General features: G+C 41.1%; 1 protein-coding gene across 3 annotated transcripts in view; it reads left to right on the forward strand.

The window, feature by feature from the left end:
* Positions 1–19,200, forward strand: part of EPSTI1 (epithelial stromal interaction 1) — an 86,915-nt gene that overhangs the window by 40,061 nt on the left and 27,654 nt on the right. For all 3 annotated transcript variants that reach the window (XM_044249800.1, XM_044249799.1, XM_044249801.1), the window contains exon 7: positions 9,947–10,040. In XM_044249800.1, coding sequence (XP_044105735.1) covers positions 9,947–10,040 — 94 coding nt within the window. The remainder of the gene's footprint in view (positions 1–9,946; positions 10,041–19,200) is intronic.

The raw sequence follows: 19,200 nt of genomic DNA on the forward strand, positions 1-19,200 counted from the left end.
TTATCATCTGGGTTGGGTTAATTTATTAAATTAACCCAAACACTAAAGTTTTTAAAATTCTGATAAAATTTTATACAAATTTTGAACTTGTCTGATTTTAAAAGAAAAAAAAAAAAGAACTACAAGAACAAGAAAGGAAGTATAACCAAAATTCTGGAAGAGCAAAGTACTATGTCCTACTTCTAATTGTTAAATGAGGAAATCTGGGTGAAAAAAAGTCTTTCCTGGGCAAATATGTACAACTAGGCTTAAAGCCTGAATAGAATAAAAACTATAAATGGAAGGGAAAAGGTAGTTTGACTTTGACCTACAAAAGACCCTAGACCCAGTTGGGTTTTTTCCAGTGAGTTCTACTAAACCTTCAAAGAAGTTGTTAGATTTCGTTTGAAATTCTAGGAAGAAAGCCAGCTTCCCCTAGTGAAGTCTGGAACAGGATGATGAGAGTCCTTGTTTATTACTGACCTGCAACTAGAGACCTTTTCTATTTCTAACAAAGAAATAAAGAGCCTAAATGTTGGCTCTTTAGAAAGGGGTAAGTGTCTCTGATTGTCTAAAACATTCCAGACTAAAAAATTACTAGAACTGGTACAAATAGATCAACTAAAATGAATGGCTCTAAAGCCAATAGGCAAGTATTTGTCTTTTTTAAAAGATTTTATTTATTTATTTGACAGACAGAGATCACAAGTAGGCAGAGAGGCAGGCAGAGGGAGAGAGGGGGAAGCAGGCTCCCCGCTGAGGAGAGAGCCCAATGTGGGGCTCCATCCCAAGACCCCGAGATCACGACCTGAGCTGAAGGCAGCAGTTTAACCCACTGAGCCACCCAGGTGCCCCAGTATTTGTCTTCTTATACACAATCAAAAGCTCATTATAAAATATGATTGAAAGAAAAGCCCCACTTAAAATAATCATCTACACTGTAAAATAGGTAGTTATAAGTCTAATAAATAGACCCTATATAAGTGAAATACCTAAAGGAAGATGAAAATAAATATAGACCATTTATGATAAAAGGAAAAAAATCAATATTATAAAGATAATATTTCTCCTGAACAGGGCTTTTATGGAATTTGATAGACCAAGTTTAAAGAGAAAATACTAAAAAAGTAGATAGGGGCGCCTGGGTGGCTCAGTGGGTTAAGCCGCTGCCTTCGGCTCGGGTCATGATCTCAGGGTCCTGGGATCAAGTCCCGCATCCGGCTCTCTGCTCAGTGGGGAGCCTTCTTCCTCCTCTCTCTCTCTCTCTGCCTGCCTCTCTGCCTACTTGTGATCTCTCTGTGTCAAATAAATAAATAAAATCTTTAAAAAAAAAGTAGATAAACTTAAAAATGAAAAATTGAAGGGACTTGGGAGAGGCTTATTGTACCAGGTATCATATATGTAATAAAAAAGTATGGTAGTAATAAAGTGTTATTGGCATTGTAATAAATAAATCTACTCAATGAAAGAATTTACAAGTAGACCCATGAATATATGGGCATTTAGTATTTAGGACTTCAGCGATTGATAAAAGTATTCTTTCAAATCAGTGTCAAAAAGACAATTTTTGACAAATTGTACTGAACCAACAAAATTAGAATGTAATGAAGAATGTTTTTAGAAATTTTAAGTCAAGCACATAACTCAAAAGCTATAAGGAAAAGTACAGATTTAACTACAGAAAATATTTATGGTAGGAGACACAGTGAAAAACATTACAAGTGAGTCTAGGAGAAAATATTTGCCTCAAAGAGTAATGGACAAAGGATTAACTTAACAAAGAATTCCACAAAGTAATAAGAAAAGGGCAACTCTAGAAAAATTGGCAAAGCCCTATACCAGGTTACTAGGTTACTAGATTCTAGGTATGTATTATGAATAAAACAAATAAAGCCCCATGATCAAACGTGGAAATTCAGATGATAAACAAGCTCGCCAAGAAATATATAGGAAAACAGACTATAATTCCTATGACAGAACATAGTGGTGATCAAGAATTCTGGGACTGGGAGGGGAGAATCTCCTTAGCATGATCAGGAAGGCATGAATCTCTGAGAAAATGACATTTGAACCGAAGATGGAAGCATGAGAAAGAATGAGCTCTGCTGAAAACCAGGGAAGAAGGCCCAAGGCTGAGGGAAAAGCACACAGTGTATACCATAATCTGAAAGGAAGCAGGTATATTGGGGTTGAAATGGGGAACAACAGATCCTGAAGTTGCCAAGATGGCAGGAACCAGACAGATCATGCACATCATGGCATACAGTCTGGGTTTTATTTAAGCTATTGGGGTCAAACCTTCAGAAGCTTTTTTATTCTTTTTAAGAGGTGATTATCATTTGCTGTGTCCAGAATATATGCGAGGAGGCAAGAATAGAGATGGAGAAGCTAGAGACAACATTACTGCTGGAGTCCAGGCAGGAGCTGGTGTGGGCTCAGTTTAGAGTGACGTCAGTGTTTGTGAATTTCAGGTGAAGCCAATCTGTCCCACTGCTCTTCCATCCTCCTCCATGCCTACACCTGATCTGTTATTTTTCCTCAAGTTTGATTCACTTGTTCTGGTACACATGCAGAGAAAGCAGATGGTTGACTTTATTTGAGAAAGAGGAGGGAGAGAATTAAAGGCATTTGTAAAGGAAAGGGTCCTGGGATGGAGCCCCATGTCAGGCTCTCTGCTCAGCGGGGAGCTGCCTGCCTCCTCCTCTCTCTCTCTCTCTGTCAAAGATTTGACAGATCTTTATCTGTCAAGTAAATAAATAAAATCTTTAAAAAGAAATAGTTTTCAGTGAAGAGAAAGTTACAAAAATAATATAGCATTTTGAGTAAGATCTTCTACCTTCCCCTAATGTTAATATCTTATAAAACCATAGTACAATGATCAAACTAGGAAATTAACATTGATATAGCACTACAAACTACAGGCTTTATCAGAATTTCACTCTAGTGTTCTTTTTCTATTTTAGTATCTGATTCAGGATCACATAATATAATTATTGGTCATGACTTTAGTTTCCTCCAATCTGTGGCAGTGCTTCATTTTTGCCTTACATTTCAAGACATTGACACTTTCAGTCAGTATTGGTTAGATACTTTGTAGAATGTATCTCAAATTTGGGTTTATCTAATTTTTTTAATGATCAGATTGAGGTTTTAATTTTCAGAAAACTAAGAAGTGATGTCGTGTCCTTAGAGCATCATACCAGAGGGTACGTGCTGTTGATGTCCTCATTATTGGTGTTATTAACTCTCAATACTTGGTTGTGGTAATCTCCACTGTAAAGTTATTTTTTCCCTTTGTAACTGGGGGAGATTCTTTAGGACTATTCTAATATCCTGTTATCCTCAAAAATTTCCCCACTGATTTAGCTCTGAGTGCTTATATGAATACTTTTTGTTCATACCCACTTACCTGAAACTGACTCAGGCAAAACAGTATCTGTTTAGTTTATCTGATAACCCATATTACTAAGCACAAAGCAGAGACTAAAGAAATATCTGTTGCCTGCACAAATGCAGGCAATGTGAATGTAACAATGATTACTTGCTCACCTAAACCTCATGGTGGGGAAGTTCAGGTTTGTGGAAGTATTGTGAAAGATAGGAAGAATGTATTATTAGATAGTACTCCTATAGAATGGCTTCTAAGACACACTGAGGTTTTGTTTTCAAATGTGTGTTATAGCATGATTTAATCTTAAGTCAGAATCACATGGACCTAACAGAATTATGCATATTAAATATCCATCTGTAAGGCTATAGTAGTTCTCAAGATCACCAGGGGTGCTTTTTTTTTTTTTTTTTAAAGATTTTATGTATTTATTTGACAGAGAGAAATCACAAGTAGATGGAGAGGCAGGCAGAGAGAGAGGGAAGCAGGCTCCCTGCTGAGCAGAGAGCCCGATACGGGACTCGATCCCAGGACCTTGAGATCATGACCTGAGCCGAAGGCAGCGGCTTAACCCACTGAGCCACCCAGGCGCCCCACCAGGGGTGCTTTTGAGAAACAAACTCAGATCCTGCTCCAGGCATGCTGAATTAGAAAGTCCAAGTCTTGCATCCAGTAAGTTCCAAGAAGCAAGACCAGTGATTCTCACGATGCTAGTCTCACCCAGGTCTTCCTATTGGCACTTTGGAAATTATTGTTCTGAGGAACCTAGAATGGCATGTGTAGAGCTTTTCCCCAAAAAGCACCACAATGGTATGTATGCTTTTTCTCTTTTTGAGAAACATTTCAAAATCACAGAGAATAGGTACCAACCACTAAAGTCATACCTAAGATTTTGCTTACATGTGGTTCATTTTTTTCCAATTTATTTATTTTCAGAAAAACAGTATTCATTATTTTTTCACCACACCCAGTGCTCCATGCAAGCCGTGCCCTCTATAATACCCACCACCTGGTACCCCAACCTCCCACCCCCCCGCCACTTCAAACCCCTCAGATTGTTTTTCAGAGTCCATAGTCTCTCATGGTTCACCTCCCCTTCCAATTTACCCAAAAGCACATACCCTCCCCAATGTCCATAACCCTACCCCCCTTCTCCCAACCCCCTCCCCCCAGCAACCCACAGTTTGTTTCGGGAGATTAAGAGTCACTTATGGTTTGTCTCCCTCCCTATCCCGTCTTGTTTCATGGATTCTTCTCCTACCCACTTAAGCCCCCATGTTGCATCACCACTTCCTCATATCAGGGAGATCATATGAGAGTTGTCTTTCTCTGCTTGACTTATTTCGCTAAGCATGATACGCTCTAGTTCCAACCATGTTGTTGCAAATGGCAAGATTTCGTTTCTTTTGATGGCTGCATAGTATTCCATTGTGTATATATACCACATGTGGTTCATTTTTTAAAAAAGATTTTATTTATGTATTTGACAGACAGAGATCACAAGTAGGCAGACAGGCAGGCGGGGATAGGGAGGTGGGGAAGCAGGCTCCCTGCTGAGCAGAGAGCTGATGAGGGGCTCAATCCCAGGACCCTGAGACCATGACCCAAGCCAAAGGCAGAGGCTTAACCCACTGAGCTACCCAGGTGCCCCATGTAGTTCGTTTTTAAAAAGAAATTTAAATGGCATAGACACTGATGAACCCTTTCACTGTTCCCCCCATCCCTCCATCATTCTGGTAGCATTAACAGTTGTTCTGGTATGTAACATTTGTCAGTGCCCTTCAGCCAAAGACCACCAGGGATACACCTGTAGTTGAACATGCTGGGTTTATTACTTGTTGCAGATAAAGAAAAACACACACCATAAGAAATGGTGGGATATCTCAGTAAGGCTGCCAGGAATAACTGATTAGGATTTAGGTTTTGGTTGGGTAATTTTGGGAAGGGTCTAAAGAAGTAGGGGATAGAGGTGCCTGGGTGGCTCAGTCATTAAGATCTGCCTTCGGCTCAGGTCATGATCCCAGGGTCCTGGGATCGAGCCCCATATCGGGCTCCATGCTCAGTGGGAAGCATGCTTCTCCCTCTCCCACTCCTGCTGCTTGTGTTCCCTCTCTTACTGTGTCTCTGTTTGTCAAATAAATAAATCAAATCTTTAAAAAAAAAAAAAGAAGCAGGGGATTGCTCTGGGTTATGTGTTGTCAGCACGTGGGGATGATTCTATGGGTGTCTCGGTAAATCTTACCTATAGGAAGGACAGCCTAGATGAGTATAAAGCTGTAGCTGGTGAGGAAGTTGCCAATCATTTATCAAGATGGGGGATATTTGGTAATTTGTGAGATATACTTGTGTGAAATGGATGCTCTGTGGGACCGTTTTTGTCCATTAGTAGAACAACATAGTTTAGTCAGATTAGTTTGTAATAACATTGAGTGGTAGATGTGTTAGAACAGTTCCCAGATGTTTTGAGCTGCTTTTCTTTTTCTCATCATGTGTATTTTTCCAATTTTATTACATATATATGAAAACACAGAGCCCCCTCCACTCACATATTCAGAATATTGTTTTGCGTCCTTCAGATATTTTGATCACTGTATCATACTTTCACAATTCCTCCTCTCCCCCACTGGATACTGTTTTTTGGAACTGAACCATATTGATTCTTGATGTAGATCAAGTTCATTTCCCTTTTCCTATCCATTCTCATCTCTCCCACCCCATCCCACACCTGGCTCAATCTATCTTCCTTCTCTCTATCTCTGAGACTTTTACAAATGATGCTGTTCAGGTGTCTTTAAATACCTATATAAGAGTTTCTCTAGAGTAGGCATTTAGACATGACACATATACTCAACTCTACTAAGTATTGTCAAATTACTCTCTAAAGTTGGTAACACTGATTTTCCCTTCCGTTAACAATTTATAAAGGGATGAGTTTTGCAAGACACCCTCCCTAGCATCTGGAAGGTTATCATACTTTTATATACTCTGGGCCTAGGTAGTAGCTTCTAGAACTGACAAGACAAAGCTCAAGGATAAATAGATTCTTCCCCTTTCCCACCTTTTCCTCCCCCAACTAAGGTTCTGAAATACCTAAGCTGCCTAGCTGAATCCTTCAAAATCTTTTTTTACCCCTCTTTTTCCTCAGCTCTTATACTTCCAGAGTTGATCACTTGAATTAAGAAATGATTCTCTTGTATATATTTCTTTATGTTGTGTTATAAGGGTATTCTAGGGGATGTAATAGACTTTAAAATATATATAGATTGAGTAATATGGGGTTTTTTTCTTGCTCATTTAAGGCATGGGTGAACAAGTTTGAGTGGAGGTCCTCTTTACTCATATAGTCAGGCACTGAGCCAATATAGGCTTTCCTGCCTTCAACATACAATTTTCAAGTTTGTGCTGGGATTTATCTTTACTCCAGCCAGACAGAAGGAGAGACATGTGTGGAGGGGTTTGTGTAAGAAGTTTATAATTAGTTAATCCTGGAAAGGGTATGCATCACGCCCTTTCATGTTCTATTGGTCAAGACTCAACCTTGTGCCCAAAATTAACTGCAAGGGAGACCAGGAAATGTAGTCAAGTTGTGTGACTAGAAGAGGAGAACATGAGTTTGGACATTTAGCAGTCTCTACTGCTGGGTTATGTTGAAGTGCGGTTATCCTGAAGATACCTTTTAGGATAAGCCAGAGGAATCACCCTAAAAACAAGCAGAAATGACCCTTGAAGATCTTAAGTTGGACATGAGTGGACAAAATCTTCTAAGTCAAGTCTGAGTTATTGGTAATCCTTTCATCAGTTCTGTAGAGAATAAAGGAAAGGAGTGATCTATTTATGCTTGGGTTAGAGTGATAAAGCAAAAGAGGGTCATTCCCCTTGATAGGTGGCAGAGTCACACGAATGACAAAGGGCAAGAAACACCAAGGGAAATGTAACTCAGTGCTGCAGTCTGGGGTTCTTAGTCTTGTTAGACTTCCCACCAGGAGATTCTCCTACTTTTGCCTTCAAGGAGGTTGTATATTTTATTTTTATTAAATATGACCACGATTGCCTACCAGGATCCCAATTTAGTTTTGGCCAATATATAGAAATTAAATTATATATGTAGGCATGGTACTAATAGTAGAGAAATAAGTAGCTTGGAACTTGGCTTGTTTATACAGTTAATCTTTGGGAATAATCTGCATTCTGCGCAGACCCCAACTTGCATTCCTGTGACAGTCCTGTGGCCCTGTCATTATGATTTAATCCTGTGGTATAAGTGGGGCAGTCATAATTGGCAGAGAGGCCATGGCTAGTGATTGGCTCTGCAGTTAAGTACTTGGCACTAGCAGTTAAGATGCAACCATTAGTACACAATGCAGGGCAGCCGGTCAACTTGGCCTGAAGTTCCTTTGTTGTTTATCACAGTGTTTCTTTTTTACTGCTTTTCCTATGTCTGAATTCAGCTAAGGATATTCAGAAGTCTCATCCAAACTTCTGGCAACTCTCTTCTTTTAACACTTTTGACTGATGACTTCATAAAGCCCCGAGACAGTGGGGCAGCTTCCAGATTCTGCGACTTCATTAGTCTCCTTGTCTATTCTGGGCAAGATAAGCAATCCTAGACAAATGGAGAGGCTGTTTGTCTCAACTGCCGAAGCCTTATGTTCCTCAGGGTTATGTACGTCGCTTAACTTTATGCTCTTCCTTTCCTAGCTTAAGCTTCTGACCTTGTTCAAATGCCATGTTCTATCTAAGTAATTATTTGAAGTGAGGTGGGCATTTCTGTTTACTTTTGAATTCCTTGTTTTGATTTTTCCTTCCACTGGATGCCATTTATTTTTACCAGACCAGTTGTGTTTCCTTTGATGACCACATTTTAAGGGCTTGATGAACTGGATCTTAGCAGTAGGACTAAAATATTAGGGGGAAGAAGAGGGATAACTGAGAGAAGGAGGAAGGCAGATGTAATATAAATTAGGCCTCTATGAGGTATCTGGATGTGAATGTGAAATATGGTGGCAAAAATCCCATAAATTACAATAGGAAAGGACAAAGGAATAGAGATCAATGGTAGGCAGCATGGGAAAGTCACTGAAGTAAGGGCTAGGAAATAATTCTAGTGTGCTTTGCTTGACATAGGGGAGTGGAGAGATTGGGGTGATGGGTTTTTTCTTTTTTTAAAAGATTTATTTATTAAAAATATTTGTTTTATTTATTTAAAAGATTTTATTTATTTATTTGACAGACCAAGATCACAAGTAGGCAGAGAGGCAGGCAGAGAGAGAGAGTGGAGGAAGCAGGCTCCCTGCTGAGCAGAGAGCCCGATGCGGGGCTCGATCCCAGGACCCTAGGACCATGACCTGAGCCGAAGGCAGAGGCTTCAACCCACCGAGCCACCCGGCGCCCCAAGATTTATTTATTTTTTAAGAGAGAGAAAAAAAGGAGAGCAGGAGAGGGAAAAAGGGAGAGGGAGAGAGAATCTCAAGCAGACTCCCCGCTGAGTGTAGAGCCTGACCTGGGGCTCCATCTCATGAACTTGAGATCATGACCTGAGCCAAAAGCAAGAGTCAGATGCTTAACTGACTGAGCCACCCAGGTGCCTCCAATGGTTTGGGATTTGGGGGGGAAAATCAAAGAACTTCTTATTAAAACTGATGATAATATTTCTAGGCCAATCTTTGTGAGCTAAAAAGAGATATCAGAAAGGCAGGCTAGACCAGCAGCACTTCTTAAGTTCCACGGGAGGTACAAATCAATGTGAAGGGTGTGTGTGTGTGTGTGTGTGTGTGTGCGCATGCACACGCATGCACGTGTATGTGTGCGTATGGAGAGAGAGCGTTCATCCTTGCTTTCAGAATCCCAAAGGGAGGTAGTCTATGATCCATATATGGTTAAGAGTTACTGAATTGGAGGGGCGCCTGGGTGGTTCTGTGGGTTAAAGCCTCTGCCTTCGGCTCAGATCATGGTCCCAGGGTCCTGGCGTCGAGCCCCGCATTGGGCTCTCTGCTCCACAGGGAGCCTGCCTCCCCCGCTCCCACCTCTCTGCCTACTTGTGATCTCTGTCAAATAGGTAAATAAAATCTTCAAAAAAAAAAAAAGTTACTGAATTGGAGGGACTATGTGTCCTGAGAGTAGTCAAAGCCATGAGGGAAATGAGAGGAGACAGTGAATCAAGGGCCATGTAAAACCAGTGTGGAATGAGAGTCACAGGGGACCCATTGTACCACAGCTCTTTCGTGAAGTCTGAGGGTCAAGCTTTAATGCTCAGAAGGGAAATTAGAACCCCACGCTGTGGAATCTGAGAGAGCATTTATCTCCATGTCAGGGTATTTGAAGTAGAGAATATGAAATCATAGGTTCATATTCCACAAACCTAATTTTATATTTTTTTAGACTAATGTTGTTCAATAATGTGGTCTTGCAACAGCATTTTGTTTTGGTTTTCTATACTACCTTGTACTCAAACTCACCTTTTGTTCTACTCAGGAGATTTTCAGTCATCACCCAATAAAAGTCTACGCTAGTATCCAAAGGCACAATAAATAATATTTCTATTTTCATGAAAGCACTAATACCTATTTGTGTTTCTTCTAGCAAAACTGCTGAGTTCCTGAGCAGACTGGCTGCAGAGTTGCCAGACAGAAGTACCCATCAAATTGCTCTTCATGACCCACAGTCTTCAACTTGGGTAAGTGGGATGCCATGCAGGGTTGCCATCTGGTACTTTGTAAAGAGGCATTTAGTGAATGAGGACTAAGGGCATAGAGTATCCTTATATCATAGATTGTTGGGACTAAAGGCAGATGACCTGATCTGAAACTTTGACTTCAACTGTTGCTTCCTTCAAACTATAAAACAATGCCGTACTTGTTATCTACATTTTGGGCACCTTTCAGCCTCTGAAAAGCCTTTGAGCTCACCTAGTCATCCATCTATTTTTCTGTCCTTCAGATTTTTATGTTTACATAGGGTCTACCAAGTGCATACAGTCTCTGCCTGGAGGGACTTTTGTTAAGTGAAGTGAAAATCATAGTTATAAAGTGGACAGGTGAGTATAGAGCATATAACAGTTAGAAAGTTAGAGCTTAAAGGATGAGTCAGTAACATGAGGAGTCATTCCGGGTGTCAGGAAGTAGAACACAAAAGCAAGAATTAAGGCATAATGGCAAGAAAATGCACAGCTTGTGTTAGGTAATAAGAGTTGTGTAGCTCACTCTTCTAGAGAAGGCTGAAGAAGGATGCAGGAGTCATGAGGGAGTCAGGTGGCAGTTTGGGTGGGGGTAGTTCATTCTGTAGGGTGTCTTGGGTACTGCAGGATGTGTGGCATCCCCACCCCTGAGCACAAAATGCTAGTAGAATCCTCTAGACATCAAGACCATCCAGAAATGCCTCACATGGGAATCCTGTGATGCTCCCAGTGAAACCTTTGTATGATGCTTTGGAAAACTTGGATCTCATTCTTTGAGTGCTAAAGATACTAAAAATTTTCAGGGAAGGTTCAAGGTCAGATTTGTATTTCGGCAGAATCATACTGGTAACCATGTGAAGGATGGCTCTAAAGGAATAGAGAGGCAGAGAGACCTCTAAGAGGCTCTGTATTAGTCCAGGTGAGGGATAATGAAGACATGAAGTAGGTCAGTGGGTGGGAGGATGGAGATAATAGAGCATAGGTCAGAAAACCACTTATAAGGTCAAGTTGGCAGGGCCTTGGTTATTGACTAGCTAACTGGGGACACGAAAGTAAATGTAATTAAGGATGCCTCTGGGAAGAGGTTATAGTTGAAAGAAAAGATGGATTTAAGTTTTCTAGAGTGTTCACTTTTCCAGGGGTTGGATAAGTAAATAAGAGGTTAGAGAAACCTGATCTTCATCTTCTCCATCCTCCTTTAGTGATTATGTTTTAAAATGTCAAGAACACATTATGACACTTGTTGGGAAAAGTCATTATGCTCTTACAAAAGTTGAAATGTTCCTTATTTTTTTGGTCCACTTCTAATATGGTGTTCCAAGTCTAGACTTGCCACAAATCCTGTCATATCTGTCATTCCTTCCCTCACTGCAGGGCCATAGAGGAGAGACTTGAGTAGCTGTAGGTAGTAGAGTTAAATCCTGTGTAGGGGACAGTCCTTGATGTCTATCCAGATACCCTGTGGCTGTTAGGGAGGGAAGGGAAGTCAGGAACTGGATAGCTTTATCAACTAGGTGCTTGGCTGCCAGGATGGTCTTGATTTTGTTTGAGGGCTTCCCGAATCCTATGGTTTGAAACACCTGGCAAAACTGTGTGTGCCTGCTCAATTGCTTTTTGGCTTGTTTCTTCAATTTAACAAGATCATCCTGAATTTTAATATTGTTGTCCAAAACATGACTCATCTCTCCCAGAGCTGTGTTTTCTGTAGATTGATTAGTGCCTTAGTCACACGATCCTCAGAGCTATTAATAGACAATATAGGGCAGCATGGGACCCGGGATGGTTCTTTTTTTTTTTTTCTTTTTTTCAAAGATTTTATTTATCTGTTTGACAGAGAAAGATCTCAGAGAGAGAGAGAGGGAAGCAGGTCCCCGCTGAGCGAAGAGCCCGATGCGGGACTCGATCCCAGGACCCTGAGATCATGACCTGAGCTGAAGGCAGCGGCTTAACCCACTGAGCCACCCAGGTGCTCCCGGGATGGTTCTTTAAGAGGTGCATTCAATAGCTGCTCCCCTTTCAACACCAAACTATTAATAATTTGTTGGTGTTCTATATATATATATATATTTTTTTTTTTTATAGATTTTTATTTTATTTATTTGACACAGAGAGATCACAAGTAGGCAGAGAGGCAGGCAGAGAGAGAGGGGGAAGCAGGCTCCTGGCTGAGCTGAAAGCCCGATGCGGGGCTCGATCCCAGGACCGCGGGATCATGACCTGAGCCGAAAGCAGAGGCTTAACCCACTGAGCCACCCAGGCACCCCAGTGTTCAATATATTTTTAAGTGATTTTTTTTTAATATTTTTTTTTAATTTTTGGATTTTATTTATTTATTTGACAGAGAGAAATCGCAAGTAGACGGAGAGGCAGGCAGAGAGAGAGAGAGAGAGAGAGAGGGAAGCAGGCTCTCTGCTGAGCAGAGAGCCCGATGCGGGACTCGATCCCAGGACCCTGAGATCATGACCCGAGCCAAAGGCAGCGGCTTAACCCACTGAGCCACCCAGGCGCCCCTAAGTGATTTTTTTTTTAACCATATTGTACTCTTCTCATTCTGTCTAATCCATATGCATAGAATGCCTCTGAGAACGCTCTGCAGAAACTTTTCTAACACTTTAGGAAAGCTGCACGTACACAGGGCACTTTTGTGACATGGGGAGAAGACACCAGCAGTTTGCCTCACCTATGGTCAGTGTATGGAATGTGAGCATTGTGTGGTACCCATTCATGTGGGGTGTGATGAGCGGCAAGGTTTCAAGTTAAAAAAAAATTTTTTTTAACACAATGCAACTTTTCTGAGGAAATTATTCTTATCATACTTCCTTAAATGTGGATCTTCCCATGGGCAGGTGGGAATCTAATAAATACTATATAATTCCATCAAGACACAAGAAAATTCCTTTGATACACAAAAGAACTTCAGAAAACAGATGCAGTGTTTACTTACACATGGATTGATACAGTTCTCTGTACTCTGTGTGTGTGTGTGTGTTTGTGTAGTCAGAAGTCCCAGCATCAACATGCCTTCCCTAAACATTAACATTGAATGTTTCCGGTTATACAAGAAATGGTTTCCAGTCTACTTGGTTGTCTCATGCCTCCTCTCCATGGAGAATAATAATGTAAAAAGTCTCATTTTGTTTAGTCACTGCCCAGTGGCTCCCTGTATCATTAAAGATAAAGTCAAAATTCTTTAGCTTAAACACAAAGCCTTTTCTGCCCTCTGCTCCCCTCCCTCCCTGCATGATACATTTCTCTGTACGGAATCTAGGTCTCTGCTACTCCAAGTGTGGGTATGGACCAGGAGCATGGGCATTACCTGGGAGCCTATGGAGGCCTTGATGGATCTCAGGCCCCACTCCAGACCTGAATAGGAAGCTGCATTTTAACAGTCTGTGGTGGCTTGTGTACACATTAACGTTTGGGGGCACTGCTCCATAACTCGTCTTTCCAGCCATTTCCTTTCACTTCCACTCCTTGGAAGTCCTAGTGCAGTTTGGTTCAACTTTTATTCATGTGCCACATGTTTTTAAAAAGCCAACACTTAAAGAACGACATGTGTCCCTTCCACCTTTTCCATCTCATGCCCACTCCCAATATTTTAAACTCCTTGTATGTAATTCTAGTTAACAACATTGGGCTGTGTATTTGAAAGTCACTAAGAGAGTAGATCTTAAAAGTTCATGTCATAAGGAAAACACTTTGTAACTATGTATGGTGACAGATATTAACTAGACTTATTGTGATCATTTTGCAGTATACACAAACATTGAATCATTATGCTATACACCTGAAACTAATATAATGTAATGTCAGTTGTGGCTCAAAAAATTTTTTTCCCATTGCTGCTGTAATAAATGACTGCAAACGTAGTGGCTTAAGGCAGCACAGATTTATTCCATTACAGATCTGGACGTCAGAAGTCAGCAATGAGTATGAAGGGGCTAAATTAGCTTCTCCTGGAAGCTCGAGGCGGGCTCAAGGAATCCGTTCCTTGCTTCTTCTAGCTTCCCTTTGGCTACCGACACTCTGGCTGCTCAACACGTGGCTGCATCTACTCTCTGCTTTCATCTTATGTCAGTTCCCTTTGACTTTCTTGCCTTCCTCCTGTAAGGACCCTTGTGATTACACTGGGCTCACCCGGATCATCCAGGATCCTCTTCTATCTCAGAATCCTCCATTTCTGCAAAGTCCCTTTTGCTATAAGATGACATTCACAGCTTCTAGGCATTGGGATGTGAACATCTTTGGGGCGCCATTATTCATTCTATCACACTCTCCTAGCTGTTTGTTATTTGGATTCATGTATCTCGTAATGTATAGATTACTATTGCTTGACTAATTAAGTTTAGATTTTGTTAATTTATTCCTTCCCCTCCATTCTCCTAAAATTCAGTATTTCATGCTTTCTCTTACTATGGCTACATAATTCTTTTCTCACTGCCAATCCAGTTAGTATACTTTGCATTTTCTTTCTTTTACGACTTCTCAAAAATTGTGTTTTTAACATTTGCTTAGTTTCCTCTGAACATCTGACTGCCCTCCAGATTTTTTGACTGTTCCAACAAGTGTCTCTGATGCAAATTTCCACACAATTTTCCATTTTGTTCCTGTGAGATAACCTGTCAATTTCGGTTTTTTTTCCCTCCTGGAACCCGCCCTTTTGCAGCACTTCTGCCTTAACCTGGACCGGTTGTTCATTTGGCCTCCTACACAGCTGTTGTTCTGGGACTTTCCTTTCACAAAATGGTCCTCAACCTCATCTATACCTGGGAATCACCTGGGGGGCTTTAAAATTCACTGATGCCTGGGTCATAACCTCAGAGATCCTCTTGTATTATGGCCTGGGCTTCAGGGCATTTAAAGCTCTCCAGGTAATTCTAACGTGTAGCCTAGGATAAGGCTCGCTGTTTTAAGGTCATCCAGGGAATTGCTCTTATTTGTTTTCCTATGTTGGGTCCCCTGATTTCTGGGTCTCCTATCTTCTATTTTCCTGTTTTATTTCTTTGTTTTGATGGAGCATATTATTTAGTGGCCTCCCAAGAGAAGAAGCATGCTCAGGTCATTGCATTTCTGAAACTATCTTTATTCAGTCCTCACACTTAGCTTGTAATTTTCTGGTAAGTATTCCAAATTAGAAATAATTTTCCTTCAGAATTCTGAAGGCATTGCTATTTTACATTTGAGTATTGGTTCCTGAGAAATACAAGGCTATTTGAATTTCAATCCTTATATATAAGGGCTCTACCCTGCTTCTCCTGGAAATATTTTATTTTATTTTATTTTTATTTTTTATTTTTTTAAATTTATTTATTTGACAGAGAGAAATCACAAGTAGAATGAGAGGCAGGCAGAGAGAGGGAAGCAGGCTCCCTGCTGAGCAGAGAGCCCGATATGGGACTCGATCCCAGGACCCTGAGATCATGACCTGAGCCAAAGGCAGCGGCTTAACCCACTGCGCCACCCAGGCGCCCTCCTGGAAATATTTTAATATCTCCTTCCCCCCACCCCCAACTGGTACTCTGTAATTTTGTAATGATGTGTCCTAGTATGAGGGTCATTTATATTCATTTTCAGTCTGGAAACTCATTTCTAGTTCTAGGTTTTCCAGATTTTCTTGTGTCATTTCTTTGATTCATTTCCCTTCATTTTCTTCAAGGAATTCTTATTATTGAAATCCTAGGCCTCCTGGGTTTATTTTCTTCTTTGTGGAAAAAAAAAATTTTTCTCCTTTAATTTATCTTTGATTTTTTTTTTTTTTTCTCCTCCTTGGCATATTGGGTTAGACAAATCCCCAGTCCTTTCCCTCCTGAGTGTCTCCTTTCCTGTCCTATGACAGCCACACACACACATCTGACAAGAGATGTGTGGGGGCTTGCTTCATACCAACTAATTCTGTGACAACAGTCGGGGGTCCTATAGTTTAACTCAGTTCGGACACTATCTACCTGGAGGTTCCCACAGGTTAAGGGCTCAGTCCCACAACACTGCCCTCTCCTTCAGATGCCAAACTGCAAGTAGTAGGTCCTAGGTTACCCATAACTTCTGTCCAGCATGGCAACAAATTGCGGGTTCCCATGGCCCCCTTCCTGGGTTCCCTTAATTTTGTAGAATGGCTCACAGAACTAAGGGAAACACTTACATACATTTACCAGTTTATTAAAGGATATGATAAAGGATACAGATGAACAGCCAGATGAAGAGATGCAAAGAGTAAGGTCTGGGAGTGTTCTGAGCTGCAGGTGCTTTTGTCCCTTTGGGTTGGGATATGGTCACCGTCCCAGTGTGGATGTGTTCATCCACCTGGAAATTCCCAGAACCCTCATATTTTTGAGATTTTGTGAAGGCTTTGTCACATAGGCATGATCAATAATTAACCCCATATTCACCCCCTCTTCCCTCTCTGGAGGTTTGGAGGGGACAGGTCTGGAGATTCCAAGTGTCTAATCATGGCTTGGTCTTTCTAGTGATCATTTCCCATCCAGGAGTCCATCCAGCAAGCCTCACTGGAACAAAAGATACTATAATGCTCTTAACACTTAGGAATTTATATGGGTTTAGGAGCCCTGTGTAAGGGATGGAGTCAAAGAAATATGAACCCAAGAGATGCTCCTAATGCTCTTATCACTTAGGAAGTTACAAAGGTTAAAACCTTTGTTGATATCTGTGCCAGGAATGGGGGCAGAGATGTATGTGTGCATGTGTGTGTGTGTGTGTGTACACATTTATGTTTTCTGTTATCTCACACATTTTCTTAACTATCTTCTAAGTATTTTACTGGCCGCCTTTGTGGAGAGGGGAGATATTTTTATTTTCCAGGAGCTTCTCTCTTCTTTGTTACTTTTTAGAAATAGCAACCTTGGGGCGTCTGGGTGGCTCAGTGGGTTAAAGCCTCTGCCTTCGGCTCAAGTCATGATCCCGGGGTCCTTGGATCAAGCCCCACATCAGGCTCCCTGCTCGGTGGGGAGCCTGCTTCCTCTTCTCTCTGCCTGCCTCTCTGCCTACTTGTGATCTCTGTCAAATAAATAAAAATCTTTAAAAAATAATAGCAGCCTGTTCTTGTTTCATGGACAAAATATCACCTTCTGGCTCTCAGAGGACCCAGAGCAGGGAGCAGAGGATAACTTCGAAGAAGGGGGTCTGGAAGCTCACTACTCAGTATCCCGGACTTTATACAGTCCTTTCACTCTGCATCTGGGGTTTGACCACCATGAGCTTCCATGCTAGGTGTGCCTGGTTTAGTTTATCCAGAGAATACCCTTCTGATTTACTGCCAGAATTGGGAGAATTACTGGCTGAATTTCCAGGGTGGGAGCAGACAGAGGCACTTTCCTATCTTTCATCCGTCATCCTCAGCAGCTGTTGCATTCTTCTTGGGGCCTCGTGTTGCTCTGTGGAGAAAAGCGGCTTCTTGTGGGTATCCTCCATCCCAGCCAGCATGTCCTTTGTTTCGCTCTTTTCCTCTTTTTGCTTATTGTTTCTTCATCTTCCTAGATTTTTGTCTGGGAATACAGATGTATCTTGGTTTCTGAATGTAGAGTTTGACTCATCTTTTCCTCTGTTTGGGGTAATTTTTGAGAGAAGGATGGTGCAGAAACATTTTTATTCCACCATCTTGAAATGGAAAACTAATGCTTGTCATGGGTTGAACTGTGGTCTCCCTGCCCACCCCAGAATTCATTTGTTAAAGCCCTGACCCTCTGTACCTCACAATGTGACTATTTGAGATTGAGTCTTTATAGAAATAATCAAAATAAAATGAGGTCATTAGGGTGGGCTATAATCTAACAGGAGAGGTGTCCTTATAAAAGGGGAAATCTGGACACAGAGACAAATGTGTATTCCACGAAGATGATGTGATAAGACAGGGAGAAGATGGCTATCTACAAGCCAAGGAGGGAGGCCTAGATCCTTCTCTCCCAGACTTCAGAAGGAACCAACATTAAAGATACCTTAATTTTTGAACTTCCAGTCTCTAGAACTGTGAGACAATAAATTTCTGTGTATTTAAGCCACCCAAACTGTGTACTTTGTTATGGCAGCCCTAACAAACAAATACCATGCTATTTTTCATTTGTTCACACGGTAAACTTCCCCCTGCTTTGTCTGATTCCTACTCGCTATTTTTCTTTTTTAAGATTTTATTGATTTATTTCAGAGAGAGAAAGAAAGCACAAGCAGGGAGAGGGAGAAGCAGACTCCCATGCTGAGAAGGGAGCCTGAGATGGGGCTCAATCCCAGGACCCTGGGGTCATGACCTGAGCCAAAGGCAGATGCTTAACTGACTGAGCCACCCAGGTGCTCCCCTACTCACTCTTTAAAACACAACTTAATGTCAACCCATTTTGAGAAGGTGTTTGTTGTTTCCTTCTTTCTTTCTTTCTTTCTTTTTTTTTTTTTAAAGATTTTATTTATTGATTTATTTGACAGAGAAAAAGCACCAGCAGGGGGAGCAGGAGGCAGGGAGTGAAGCAGGCTCCCTGCTGAGCAGGAAGCCTTATTTGGAGCTCCATCCCAGAACCCTGGAATCATGACCTGAGCTGAAGGCAGACACTTAAGCTACTGAACCACCTAGATGCCCCAAGAAGGTGTTCTGATCCAGTTTAATTAAATGTCCTTTTAGCTTCTTCTGTCATAATACCCATCATGCTGCACTGTAATATCTTGTCTGACTTCCACACCAGGCTCTGATCACTTAAGGTCTGATATCATGTCTTATGAAGTGATTACACATAGTGGCTTACATATTATTTATTGAACATATGTATTATAAGCATAGCTTTTGGGGCAGGGTGAGTTAAAATGTATATTTTGGTTGAATAACAAAAATTTAGTATTGATATTATATTAATACTTAGTGATAGAAAAATCATGTGAATACAATGACAGAAGTTGCAGGATTTAGAACTAAGAAAAACTGTGATCAAAAGTCCCCCCCCCCCATTATTTTTGAACAGAAACTTCCTGTCCTGCCTGGGAATCACAGCTGGGTAAGCAAGAATTAGGATTCCAAGTAACTTTAAACTCTTCATAGTTGAGGAGCCATGTGATTTCCCAGTTTCTGTGGCCTTTTAAATGACACTTTGTGTCTAATCCCTGTCTTTTTTTTTCTGAGTGAAAAACTAGGACCCCTATTCTGATAAAAGACCAATAAAGTGGTTAT

The sequence above is a fragment of the Neovison vison genome, chromosome 5, assembly GCF_020171115.1.
Source record: "Neovison vison isolate M4711 chromosome 5, ASM_NN_V1, whole genome shotgun sequence".
Classification (NCBI taxonomy): domain Eukaryota; kingdom Metazoa; phylum Chordata; class Mammalia; order Carnivora; family Mustelidae; genus Neogale; species Neogale vison.